General features: G+C 41.4%; 1 protein-coding gene across 11 annotated transcripts in view; it reads right to left on the bottom strand.

The window, feature by feature from the left end:
* NCOA2 (nuclear receptor coactivator 2) overlaps positions 1–14,407 on the bottom strand; it is a 319,160-nt gene that overhangs the window by 11,645 nt on the left and 293,108 nt on the right. For 10 of the 11 annotated variants that reach the window (XM_049853545.1, XM_049853541.1, XM_049853548.1 and 7 more), the window contains 6 exons: positions 11,077–11,242; positions 7,026–7,304; positions 5,936–6,013; positions 3,639–3,873; positions 1,576–1,753; positions 107–305 (listed from right to left, as the gene is read on the bottom strand). In XM_049853545.1, the coding sequence (XP_049709502.1) occupies positions 107–305; positions 1,576–1,753; positions 3,639–3,873; positions 5,936–6,013; positions 7,026–7,304; positions 11,077–11,242 (1,135 nt within the window). Of the gene's footprint in view, positions 1–106; positions 306–1,575; positions 1,754–3,638; positions 3,874–5,935; positions 6,014–7,025; positions 7,305–7,560; positions 11,243–14,407 lie in introns of those variants that run through there. The other variant, XM_049853549.1, reaches the window with a different exon arrangement.

Here is a 14,407-nt window from a genome sequence, read left to right as displayed (position 1 = left end):
GTTGACAGCAGATGTTAAGTACATGGAAAGATACATTTAATGCAGAAATAGGCACCAAGTCCCCACCAGAAGAAAAAAGGTTGCTTCTCATTCTCTGGGAGCTCACCTGCTCGGGCCCCATGGAGGACAGTCCTGATGTAGGCACAGAGGTCACTGAGGTCATGCTGATCTGTCCTGTCATCTGGTTCATGTTGTTCATACCACTTGTATTGGTTGCCAAGGATACATTGATGTTCATATTGTTATTGTACATGCTGGTGTTTGCTTGCTGCCCAAAGTGTGGTGGAGACTGCTGTGAAAACATGCTGTAACACATGGAAAAGATGAAAACACTCAGCTGTTTAATTTACAATGACAGCATCTAAGCTCAGTGACCCTGGAATGGAACAGTCAGCAAACAGTAAGATGGTAAGGTCTGAAACAGTATGGGAAGTGGTCACTGAAGTTGTAGAGGCAACCAAGCTCTTTTCTTTTTCTTAACAACACAGTGAAGGTCTGGAAGTATACCCCTTACTTTGATGTCTACATTGGACAAGCCTTTTGTTTTCGTCTGTTTTTTTTTTTTTTTATCACATGTTTAAGAAAGCAGGGCTTTGAACTGGTTCTACCCGGTTCAATCACAGCCAAGGAAGTGTCACTGGAACAGACTCAAATTTCAAAAATTTGGGTGACTCACCATAGTACCCAGAACAGGAAAAATTATGGGTTGCAGCCTAGCTAGAAACTTAATCTCCATCTTAGAAAACAAGGGTAGCGTACGCTTTGTGGAGCAACCAAATCTCTTCCCCTCGTATTGTGAGCAGATCTGGAAACAGTGCTGCCCTGCTCAAAGATGGCAGTGCCCCACTCGGAAATGGGTGTGTCACCCTCTACAGTCCTGCCAATAACCCAACCTCACGCATCAGGGTCCTGAAAGGGCTCGCTACAACTCTTCTGGGTCTCCCATTCCAGGGCTTCAACTTGTAATTTTTCCTCTTCCGGGTATCACGGCGAATCACCCAAATTGTTAAACTTCGGGGTCTGTTGCTGTTTTGCTTTGTTGGCTGTGACTGAACCAGTTCGAAGCCTTGCAATAAAGGACGGTTTCTAGGTCGCTGCCTTTCACAGTAGCTTCTATCATAAATTGGTTGAGTGGTACCTTTTAGGGTAGTTCCTTCCCCCAGTTTTACTCCCAGTGAAAAGGTATTCTACGAACGATATTAACAAGCACCAAAATGGCCTGTTTTTACTGAGCTTTTGTAAATTCTGGTGACTTCTGCCTTAGGAACAGTAAACTGGCTTACTTAGCATTTTACTTGCTACTGCTTGCTTGAGCAAAGAAATTAAGAAAACTATAGACAAGAAGGGGCCCCGGTGGCACTGTGGTTAAGAGCTCGGCTGGTAACCAAAAGGTTGGCAGTTTGAATCTACCAGCCTCTCCTTAGAAATCCTAAGGGGCAGTTCTACTCTGTCCTATAGGGTTGCTATGAGTTGGAATTGATAGGACAGCAATGGGTATAGAAAACAGACAGGTGGTTTATACAAAGATTCCCTGGTAATCATTTATATCAAAAACACATCAAAACATGGAGTTACCTGTTTCCACCCATATTCCCCTGTGCCCACCCATTCATGTCTGAAGAGGCCTGATAGCCTGGATTAGCTGGAGACTGCTGTATCATGGGACTCTGGGTATGTGCCATTCTGGGCGACATCAGAGGACTCTGGGGAGTTGTAGCCCCAGTGAAGCCTGGATCAGGTTGCTGACTTATTCCTTAAAAACAAAAAAACAAAAATCAAAAGGAGATCGTTAGTTTTATTTAGAGATTGGGGGAAAAAATCACATTTCAAATTAAATAGACATAATTACTTTGAATCGACTCAACGGCACTGGGTAGTAGTAGTAGTAGAATTACTTTCAACTACTCGATCATGTGCTTTTTACATCCATTTTCAAAAGACCCCAAGGTGAGATAATTAATATGTATGAAGAAAAAAATCTCCCTACCTTCATACTCTATAGTAGCTAGAGGGGTATCTAGGGACCATATTAACCATCATGGCTTAAGTAAGAGAGAGAAAATACCATTCTTTTCCCTATAAAAAGTCCCACTGCCGTGGAGCTCATTTCCACTTAGAGAGACCCTGTAGAACAGAGGAGAACTGCCCCACAAGGGTTTCCAAAGCTGCAGTCTTTACAGAAGCAGACTGCCAGATCTTTCTTCCACAGAGATGCTGGAGGGCTCAAACCACTAACCCTCCAGTTAACTGCTGAGCCCTTAACCACTGCAGCACCACTGCTCCTTTCTTTTCCCTATATCCCTCCTCAAATGAAGAACGGGTCAAATATGTATGTATGTTTTCTCTTTATGACTAAAATAGTCACAGTCTTTATATTAAATTTTGACATATAATTACAATTTGATGGTTTTAAGTGGTTAAAGTTCAGTTATATATAAAGTCAACACATTTGAATAATTTTTCATTAATTAAGTTGATTCATGATGAGACAGATACATTTTTGAAAAGTAAGTAACTGCATTCATGATTAGCTTGCTTTTGTCTTCAAAAAGGGCTCTGTGGTACTTTAGTGTTACCCAAGATTAGCAAGAATAAGAAAGAAAATTCAACGTATATCAAATGGCATTTTTGCCAGAAGAATGAATGAACTTTAATCGGATTTTCTAAATCAAAAAGGAAATAGAGGAAAGGAGTTAGAAAATCAAGGAGGCAACTTCTTAGAAAATTTCAGGGATGACATTAAGTTAAGCACACTTTTACCTAGAAGATTAGAAAAACATGCATATTTACTTACTTATATTAACTATAAAAGAAAAAAATTTAAGATCACACAGAAAGAAAGTTGCAAATTATCTTTCTGTTTCTATAAAGTAAAAGGAATCTTGAATTTAGTCAACACAAAGACTTGAAAATTATTTACAGATAACTGGCACAAGGCAGGGAGAATAATTTTGAATATAACGTTAACATAAGCACTTTTATCAATAAGTCAACTAGTAATTGAAGATGACATGCACTACAAATATTGACGTTATGACATTACACACTTGGTATCTATCTCTTAAGACTGACATTAAGCAACAAATCAACATGAAGAAAACGCAGAGGTCTTCCATTGTGGTTTACATGTAGCATGTCTCAAGAATTATCTACTCATTAAAGATTTGATATAATCCTTAAAGACTTTATTTTTTAAAAGTTGTTTTATATTAAATATGTCTTTCAACATTTTATATATACTGATTCGTTTCAGTCAGACTCAGAGGCTTTCAAATATAAACAAATACAAATACATATGAGCCTGTGTTAACAGAAATTGACATAAACATAATATTCACACACACACACACGACAGATAGATACAATATACACACACACACTTACTTCGGTCATTCTTAAAGTAAGGCCTGCACTCAGAGAAAAGGTGGTACCTGAGCTGAGAGACTGGAAGGTACTGTGCTGGACCTGGGGACTCCTGACAGGCCCCAACTGTCCTCCCAGGTTTCCTATCATCCCCTGGTTAGCCAGAGTCATCTGGGAGCCATGCAAAGAGCTGTGAGAGAGGAGCTGTGACCCAGGACTGGGGGACACTGGGGAGAAAGGACTGGTGAAAGGTGGTGGGGATGTAAGTCCAGTACCGTAGTTTGGAGGAAATGGAAACTGCTGTGCATTTGCCTGGGGAATCCGGGGGTTGCTCATAGTTGCTGGTATACCACCAGAAGCCACCATGCTTGGTGTCATATTCAACCCTTGTCCTCTCATCATCAAAGTTCGTTGCTGAACTTGCTGTTGCTGATGCATTTGTCTCTGTCGAAGATGCTGGTTCAGGATTTCTCTCTGTCTCTGGGCCAGCATCTGTGCATTAATAGGTCCCTGAAATCGAAGCAATACATGGAGGAAAACACTGGGGGTACGCACAGATTTAAAAACAATCTATCACAGACTGAATAACCAACAGTACTGTCTCATGGAAAATTATTTGGAAAGAACCTCTTAAACAACTGGTGGTCGAAAATGTGAGCTTCTGAGTTCTATAAAAATGATGACTATTCGAAACCCTGTTATGGCTTTCATGGTTAAATGTATTGTCAATTAACTTTGGACTAATTTTAAGAAGACACAGTTACCTAAAGGACCTCCCATAAACACCGTTCCTTTCAAGACTGTGATATAAGCCTTGAAGATGGCAGTTAGGGTCTCATTCAAGGGACATTCAGGTCTAAAGAGAAACAAATGATTGTGTCAAAAGGTGGCTTTGAGCACTTTAGCCAAGGCTGATCAGAGGCTGGAACAAAGAGGGGAGAGTGGGGAGAAGGGCTGGTAAGAATCTAATAAAAAGGCCAGGACAGAATGGAATGGCAAGGGAAGGAGGAAATGAGGGAGGGAAGGAAGGAGGGGATAACAATGCTGCTGTTTATGGGTCCTAACAATACACAGCCAATCTTCATTATTTATGGATTCTGTTTACAAATTTGCCTACTCACTAAAATTTATTTGTAACCTCAAAATCAATACTCGTGGCATTCTCACAGTCATTCGTGGACAAGCTCTAAGGGCAAATACCAATTAGAGCTAAGAAAGAAAGGCTAATTTTCTCTGTAGAAAAAAAAAAAGAAGAGGCCCTCTCCACTTGCCAGTGTTCTTACAGCATTTATTTTAGAAAGGTTGTAATTAGAAGTCTTTCTCGGTCTCTCTGTGATGTATGTAAATCTCTGCGAAGGCTAAATATGCCTCTTGTCAATTCTGCAACCCAGGCATGTTTCCTCAAGGACCTGGAAACCATCTCTGATCTGTAATCAATCAAGGAAGACAGTGCCCCTGAGTCCCAGTTTCCCAGGGGGACAGATGCCTGATTTCAACTGGTGCTTGACTCCAAGTTGCAAATCTACCTCCAGACATAAAGATATGAAAAATTAATTTTTTTCTTTGGTAAAGGCAATTCAGAAACACAGGTGGCTATCCCAACTCCCAGGTGAATTTAGGATGAGCTATGTGTGACAAAGGGTGCTGTCAAGTCCTCTAACTTGAGGACTAGTTGTCATTTACCTTAAGAACATGTATGAAAGGGGTTGCCTGAGCTTGTCTACATAAAAGGATAAAATCTCCTTCTGTTTCGGCAATCTCTTTAGCAGACTTCCTGTGATGCATATCATACTCAGGTTTGACGCTTATTTAATAACAAAACTGATTTCTTTCTCTTCTACTTTCGTGGAGAGTTTTGTTTGGGTTGGCAGGAGACTTTAATTATGCTTCCCTAACAATGCGCAGAGTGGCAAAAAATCTGAGTCGCCCAACGGTGCATGTTTCCAGCTGAGGTTGAATAAGGCAACGTTCTGCCTCCTTGTTTTAGCTCTCATGCTGTAAACGAGTCCTTTCCGTGGTCCATTTAGTGCTACATTTTCCACATTTTTGTGCTTTTTTGCTGGCAATTCTGCTTAGTGTTCCTAAGCTCAAGAAGACTGTCATGTGCCTTATGGAGACAAGCTTTGTCAGGCATGAATTACAGTGCTGTTGGCTGTGAGATCAATGTTAATGAATCAACACTAAATTAAATAAGGTGTCTTTAAACAGAAACACACATTAAACAAGGTTATGCATTTCTCAGTTGACAAAACGTGACCACCCTTTATCTCCCCCTAGAGTCGTGGTTCGGTATTCGCTAATTCAGTGTTGGCAACAACATCACAGAACATAACTATTATGAATAACAAGAATCGCCTGTACCTGGCAATAAATGGCAGTGTTTAGGAAGGACCTACAAAAGCGACAGACTAGATGCGTAACTAGATGACACTACAGGAGGTGACCAGATCTTGCGACCTACTGCGTTACTTTACTCAGGATATTGAGGAGGAAGAACGACAAGAGAAGTTAAATGGACACAATAAAGAAACAGAGCTTGAAAGCTGAGGCTGCTTGGTGTCTGCTCTCTTACCTGTGTTGGTACTCCAGGCCTCAGAGTCAAGTTCACGTTTGAAACATTGCTGATTTGATTCATAAGTGGCTGGCGATTCTAAATACATACACATAGGAATCAATACATTTTTTAACAGAACGTATTTTATTTCTAACTACGTTTCCCAAGTAACTGCCCTGCCTAAACCCCCTATCAGCGTACTGTTGGGTATTAAAATCACATGGTCGGTAGATGAGTTACCATTTAAAGCTAGTTATCAGCTTATAACTGGGAAGTTACTTTGGACTGTTCAGAAAACAGACTTTTTTCAAGGGATCAGAAAGCGGAAGACTAGAAAAAAGACAATAATCACTCATAAAAATGAAATCAGATTTTAAAGCTTGTAATATCATTATTTACAATATTACAGAAACCTGTCTAGGCCTGATTCAACGGGCACATACTTTCCCGAGCTAAACAGGTATTCCAGAAGGCAGCATGGCTCTGCCATGGCTCAGCTAACAGTGACTATGTGCCATCAGACAGGAGTAATGACAGTAGTTTTCCAGAGTACTCTGCTCTCACTTTGGGCCAGACGCTGTGCTAGGCCCTTTAAACATAAACGTATTGCCCTATAGCTGTACAAACCCATTTTACACATGTGAAAACTGAGGCTCAAAACGCTGAAGATTTGACAGCTAGTAAATAACATCCACTGCCATCAAGTCAGTTCCGACTCATAGCAACCCTATAGGGTTTCCGAGGCCGTAAATCTCTACTGAAGCAAACTGCCACATCTTTTTCCTGCAGAGCTGCTGGTGGTTTTGAACTGCTGACCTTCTGCTTAGCAGTCAATCGCTTTAACTACTGCGCCACCAGGGCTACTAAAACCAGGAAATAGAAGGATAGACGCTCTGTGCTGAATTGAGTTAGTGGAAAAGAAAGAAAGGAAGTAAAGTCAAAAGGAGTATTCAAAGTTGGAAAAATTTTCACCCTCCAAGAGAGGGGAGAATGAGACAGCCTTCCAAACGCCAGAGAGATTGCTATGCCATCTCACATTACTCCTCCCTATGTTCTTTCCCCAGCCATCACCGCCCTCGCCTTTCCAGGTAACAGGTGAAGGCCATACCTGCTGTGCTTGGAGGCGATGCTGAAGTTGAAGTCTCAGTTGATTTGGCTGGTTCTGTACTAGGCCAGTGGGCCTGAGGCCTGGTCTGGGTTGCATTCGGAGTGTGGCATAACTGGGTCGTTGTCCCATGGTGTGAAAGTTTGGATCTTGCATGGGGGTATAGCTACCCTGGGCCATTTGTGCCTGAGACGCATACTGCTGGGGGAAAATGGGGGCCTTCTGCTCCATCATGATGTTGGTATCCTGACTTGAGAACTGTTCTGGATCTACCGCTTGGCTCTGGAGAGAAAGCCCCGAACAACACATAAATAAAACCACTAAGAACAGCAAAGTATATATCAGGTTGTCTTCATTCACTGTCATATATTTGAAGCTTGTTACACCTGACTTACCTCACAAAGGTATTTTTAGGCTGATCCCACTTTTCTCTCTAGAAACGTTATTTGTTTAATAGAGCCAGTTACACAAGGAAGGCAGCAGGTGGAGCTCTACTCCCAGCAACACTTCTTGGGGGTGGGGGGGGGCGGGAGGGAGGAGAGGAAATGGCCCATGAATACCCAATGCCTCCTACACACTCCACCAGAGACTGACCCTAGGCTTTAAGATGCAAATATCCCCTAGAAGCCTTACTTTTTTTCCTTCATTCAAAAATTTGTAGGCAAATTGTTTTGTGACATTGGTTGCAATCCCGACAATGTGTCAGTACTCTCCCCTTTTTACTCTGGGTTTTCTACGTGCATTGGCCCAGTTTTCCTGCCTTCTCACCTTTGCTTTTGGCCAGGTGTGGCCCACTTGGTCTCAGACCAAAAAGCATGTTCCTCACGCGTGTGACTTTTTTTTTGTTTTTAGTCCTGTCTAATCTTTGGCCTAAAGGTAGATTTCGGGAGTAGCTTCAGTTCTGAGTTAGCAGGGTGTCCGGGGGCCACAGACTTGCGGGTTCCTCCAGTCTCTGTCAGACCAGTAAGCCTAGTCTTTTTTAGTGAATTTCAATTTTGTTCTTCATCTTTCTCCCGCTATGACCCTCTATGGTGATCCCTGTCGGGGCAGTCAGTGTTACATTTTTTGATGGATTATTCATACCTTGTACAAATCACTTTAATTGGACAACATCCTTGAGCAGTATTGAGAGAGTCACCATCATTATCTCCACTTTACAGATAAAACCGAGGCTTGGCGTCATGAAGCAAGCTGCAAGACAGCTATTCAACTAGTAAGTAGTGGGTTCCAATGCAGGTGTGTGACTGGGGACCTGGCTCCTTACCAGTATGGTGCACTGTCCTTACCTACTTGCTTCCTGTGGCCACCAGAATTTCCCAGATGCTCCACATTTTACCACCATCCTCTTATTACCTACTAGACACACTTAATGTGTTTGTCACTTTCGACTTAGGACTGGCTTATCTTTCTGGTCTGAGTGGGAAAAATGGTCTGAGTGGGAGAGGTGCACAAAGTCCAGAACTTCTACAAGGGGAACACTTCAGATCCAGGTGGCCGTAAATGTCTATGTGGAGAGGGGAAAAGGGTGTACCTGGTTTTTCTCCTTTTCCTTCTACTACTTCCAAAAGGAACTGTGACGAGCCTGACGTTATAACGGAAGGAGGGGAGCAGCAAAAACTCTCAAGCATTTTTCAGCCTATGGGGACCATGGTCTTGGAACATCTAGCTTAACTGGCATAACACAGTTTATGAAGAGAATGTTCTACATTCTACTCTGCCGAGTAGTGTCTGGGGTCTTAAAAGCCTGTGAGCGGCCATCTAAGATGCTCCACTTGTCTTACCCCGTCGGGAGAAAGGGGGAATGAAGAAAACCAAAGATACAAGGGAAAGATTAGCCCAAACAATTAATGGAACACAAGTACCACAGCCTCCAGCAGACCGAGTCCAGCACAACTAGATGGTGCCCCGGCTACCATCACTGACTGGTTTGACAGGGATCACCATAGAGGGTCCCAGACAGAGCTGGAGAAAAATGTAGAACAAAATAAGATCAGACTTGCTGGCCTGACAGAGACTGGAGAAACTCTCAGAGTACGGCCCCCGAACACCCTTTTAGCTCAGTAATGAAGTCACTCCTGAGGCTCCCCCCTCCAACCAAAGATTACCCAAAACCAAAGATTAAACCCAGCACCAAGATGCCCATAAAACAAAACGAGACTAAAGGGGCACACCAAACCAGCCCCTAGAAGGCTGGAGAGGGCAGGAAAGCTGGTAATAGGGAACCCAAGGTAGAGAAGGGAAGAGTGCTGACGTGTGGTTGGGGCTGGTAACCAATGTCACAGAACAGTACGTGTACTAACTGCTTAATGAGAAGCTAGTTTGTTCTGTAAGCGTGCACCTAAAGTACAATTAAAAAAAAAAAAAAAGAGATGTTAAGAACAGGGAAACTGGGTGTGGGGTATATGGAACTCTCTGAACTATCATTTTCAAAATTTTTGTGTAAATCTAAAACTGTTCTAAAAAATAAAGTTAATTAAAAAAAGAGAGAAAAAAAATTTCAGCCTAGTAACTTCTTGGGCCTTCCTCAACCCAGTTACCTGTGTTACATCAGGGGGTCTATGACGGTGCTATAAATTGTGGATGGAGCCTAGGCAGGGAAACTGTTCTTTGCTGAACTGCTATGATCACACACTACAAAACTATCCCAGAATTTTAAACATGTTTTTGTTTTTTACCCATTTTAGCAGAGAGAAAAGTTAATTATGAAAATTCACAGCTATTGAGTACAAATGAAGTACACCTCTGACTCTACCTAATAATATTTCAATAATTTAATATAAAATGAAAATAATACAAATGAAAAAAGGAGACTAAAAATATTAAATGATAAAATGACACCAGTTTTGATAAAACAATGTCATAAGTCACTCGGCAACCCCAACGATCGAATTGTTAAATGTCACCTTGACACACTGAAGGATGATAGTGAATGCTAAACCTAACTCATACTAAAAGCAAAGCAAACCAGCCACATAGGAAAGTTTTAAACTCCATTTTCCTTTCTTGATTTATTTCAGGTTATAGCATGCAACCTCAAGTCATTTCTTTCCGTTCTGCTGTTCTCAATATGAACTGTCGAGTCTTAACTCCCACTTGTGTCTGCTAAGCTGTGGGAATTATGACAAGACTATTCTCAAGGCTTCAGAGAAGTCTCCAATGACTCTGCATCACCCTCTCACAGACCCTGATGACACGTCATACATCCAAGAAGTAGATCTCATTACTTTTTGATAATAATAAAGACATTTCATGCCAAGTAAAGAGGAGGACAGTAAAAAAAAGGAGTAGGCAACAGTTTTTTCTAGGTTACTCTTTATACAGTAAACCAGGATATACTGCCTCACACAAACTTCACTATATATTTATGTACATTTTAAGAATGGCCAGATTCAGATAGCACTACATAATTCCATGAGGCTATATTTGGCTATTTCTGATATTATTGCTATGAAGTACTCTCAAAGTACTCGCAAAGGAAAATAAGCATGCTAAGGTTACTTCTTTACAGTCCCCTTTATGTTTCAATGCTCCAGCATTACTGTGGGCTAGACCCACACAAAGGTAAAATCATTAATAAGCCACAACTACCTCTAAAATAACCTCTGTTAACTTATGTGTAAAGTATCCTCTTGCACAACTAGGCCAAGGATGTAAGGACAGCACAGCGATGTTAGACTACAGAAGAGCATATCGGCTCCAAGAGGAACAAGTCGTGTAGGTCAACAGGTAGAAAGGTTCTGGTCTTCGTGTCTCTGTTCCTTGTTGGGCCCCTCCTGGGAGCCAGGTCCGATACTAGGTGACTGGACTCGAGTCTCTGCTGTCCTACTCGGTAACTCAAAGCAAATGTTAAGGTCTTTCTCAGTGTTTTCCATTCCTGGGCAAATGTTTCTGGGAGACTGGCAAGGAGAGTGGGAGAAAGAAAACAGGGCCAGACTATTACGAGGTTAAAAAGTATGCTAAAAAGCAGACTGCAGATTACCTGTGAACAAAAGAAAATGGACATGTCTGTGCCCCTGAGAACGCCAGGCCTAATTAGCTTCTTCACAGCACATACCTGGCTGACCAGCTCGGGTATTCCCAAAGCTCTATCTATCTCCTCCAGGCCATCGAAGTTCCTCAAGGCCAAATATAGCTGATCCAGGAGCGCCCCCTCATCACTTGGGGACTCTGACGCAGGATGTGGACACAGCAAGTCATCAGGAGAGCTGCCAAATGGCTGCCTGTAAAGAGACAAACAGTCTTGGTCCTATGAAAAAGGAAGCTGATTAGAGAACATTTTTCCCTTAAAAACAAAAGTATCACTTGGCTTCCAGGGTCTGATTTAAACTATTGTACCAGCCCAACTTAGAGCCAAATGACAATCTAAAATAATAGATACAACTTACTCAGTGCCTAAAACAGGCAGGACACAAATCTAGGAACCCAACATGATTTTTATTTTTATAGGCAGTCGCCGGGTTACAAACATCTGACTTAAACAGAAAACTTGTACCTAAGAACGGACTGCCATAAAGCCTATTAGATTAAAAATATGAGTTAAACACATTCGGTGGCTCTAAATAACAAACACATGCACTACTTTGGGGGATAAGTGGCTAGAAAAACTGAAATAACTTTAAAAGTGGTGGTAATGCTGTTTGTTCACACAGTTCTTCTACAGAGAAAACTGCCAGAAGCAACAACAGGAGAGGGCAGTGCTGAGTCACAGAAACCTGCTTAGCAAACCCAACAGCGCACTGTCAATGGACTATGTATAAATCTGGAAGTCTTCCATTTTTGTCTTAACAGAGCTTCCATCTGTTAAGGCAACACAAAAATCCTAACTTTAGGCCTAGTTTTCCCTAGAAACTAATCTTTGAAGTTTCAAACAAAAACAACTATCATGCTGGATTTATTTTACTACGCTTGTATTATGTACATGTTTCCATGGAAATGGGTGGGTTTTTAACATTTCAAACAAACATATTTAGAAAAAGCACAATATTCACTGACACCATGAAATCAGAAATCGGAAGGTCCTTGAGAAAATTATGACCTTTAAGTGTAATGACAAGGGCTATTTACATGCTGCCCTATTCCTAAGCAACTCCAGGGGTGGAGATTACACAAGCTCTCTGGGAAGCTAGTTCAGCAGGAACCACTTACTGCCTAAGGTTCCTCTTGTGTCTTTTCTTCCACCGCCTCAGAGAGCAGTCAGAGGTTCAGCTGTGGGCATCACCTGGGGGTTTGTCAGAAGCCCAGAGTCTTGGCCCCCATCGCCCTACACCTGGTGATGCGCAATCTCCACTTGAACAAGACCCTAGAGGTAGTCGGTTCACAGTCTGAGACACACTAGTCATCTGAATACGAGTGAGCGCCGTTCTTTATCTCTTTAACCCTTTCGTGCCCAGTGGTGCATACAGCAACCATGAACTTTTTCAGCCTCTGGAGTTTACTGGGAAGCTGCTGTACTACTGGCAGCGTGTGCTGCTGCTGCAAGGCAGACGCCACTATGACTGTATGAAACCAAAGAAATGGGCGTGTACACAAATTACTGTTTTTACAGGGTACTAAATGAGGTGTCTGAAGTTTTGGAAGGAAAAACAGAAATTTTGATTTGTTACACATATGTACCAGTAGACCCCAGTGTGGACTCTGGGGGAGAATTAGTTGTACATCATATGTACCAAGGGACACTCCGCGTAGGTTTGTAGGAGGAGGCAAGAAAAAAAAACATCCATACTAAAAAAAAAAAAAAAAAAATTTTTTTTTTCTACCAAAAATTCAGACACTCAGTGATTCAGCCTGTTTCCATTAATGAAAACACATGGTAACAACAAAAAATTCAAGGCAGAAAATAACTGGGTCACCAAAGGGTTGAGACAATTAGTAAGGAGTTCCTTTCATCTTCCTTTCCCGGAGCAAAAAAGTTCTGACTCCAAACCTTTCTCACATATCCTCATGTCGCCCCCACATTCATCTTCTACTATTTTGTTTTTTCCAAACTTCACTGAATCCTCTGATTCCTTTATCACTTCCTTAAGATACAGAAAGTAATCCTGAGCCTGTCCAATGCCGACCAAGACAAAGTGTCATATCCCAGAGTAGACTCACTCTGAAACCTGTGTTTTAAAATAAAGAAGAGGCTCTGGAAGTATATTCCGCCCTTATGAGATTTCAGAAACCCTTTAGACTCGCATCATTTATGAATTTGAGAACTTATTACATGATTACAGACTTGGAATAATAATCCCTGAAGGACAAAATTTTCATTAAGGCCCACACTGAGCCTCTGGTCCCAACTCTTTACATATGAGCCTCTAGGTCAAATTTCTTCAGCAATAACTGTAAAAGTCTAAGTTTTCTCATAAGTTTACTTCATGGAAAACATTGCCTGCACCATTTAAGTTCCCACACTGCCTCTTGCTCAGGCCCCTAATGAATTTCCCTGCCCTGGGGCTTTTGCCCACCCAGCCTGGCAGAAGCATTACCATCACTTAGGTCTCAATATCACTCACTGCGTTGAGTGCCGTGTAAACAATTATGCATACAACAATTTTTATTGTGATGTTGGGTTTGTAGGAAATTAGGGTACTCTCAAAGAGGCAAACAAAAACAAAACAACTTGAGCATCCACTGAGCCACTAACAACAGGTGCTTTTTTATCCACATAGCAGAAGAGAACTGGGGTTTGGGGCCACAGCAAAGTAAAAGAGCTACCTGCGTCTGCTGGACCAAGTTGAAGGAACCTGGAAAGAGGCTGGAGTGGACCTAGATTAGCAGTGACTGCTGCTTCTGGCAGAGACAACAGCAAATCCTCTCTGGAGAAAAGCATCCTAAGTATGAACTAAGTACGAACCCCTATGAAGGATTACCAAAATATGCAGGGAAATAGGCTACCGTAAGTGAGAGTAAATTATCAGATTCAGAACCACAAGTAATTCAGGTATTAGAACTATCAGATGAAGAATAGAAAATAACTATGAATGTAACTTTTAAACAACTATAGAATTACAAAAGTGAGAAAGCAATAAGAGATAATGAAAAATGACCAACAGAACTTTTAGAAATAAAAAATACAATTGGCTTAAATACAGTTAAAGAGATAATTAGTAAACTGGAATATAGATATGAATAAATTATCCTGAACGAAATACAGAAAGACAAGAAGATGGAAAACACATGAATTAAGAGGGGAGAATGAAAAAGAATCTAACATAGAAAGATAAGGTGTAGCATGTACTTAGAGTTTCAGAAAAACTAGAGAAAATGCAGGAAAAGCAGGATGCACAGAGATAATGGCTAAACATTTTCCAGAACTGATGAATAATATGAATCCACAGATTAAAAAAAAGCACAACATATACCAAATACCAAGGAGGATAAATAAAGAGTTCACACCTACA

This window comes from Elephas maximus, chromosome 15 (assembly GCF_024166365.1).
Source record: "Elephas maximus indicus isolate mEleMax1 chromosome 15, mEleMax1 primary haplotype, whole genome shotgun sequence".
NCBI lineage: Eukaryota > Metazoa > Chordata > Mammalia > Proboscidea > Elephantidae > Elephas > Elephas maximus.
This window is presented reverse-complemented; position numbering and strand designations above follow the sequence as displayed.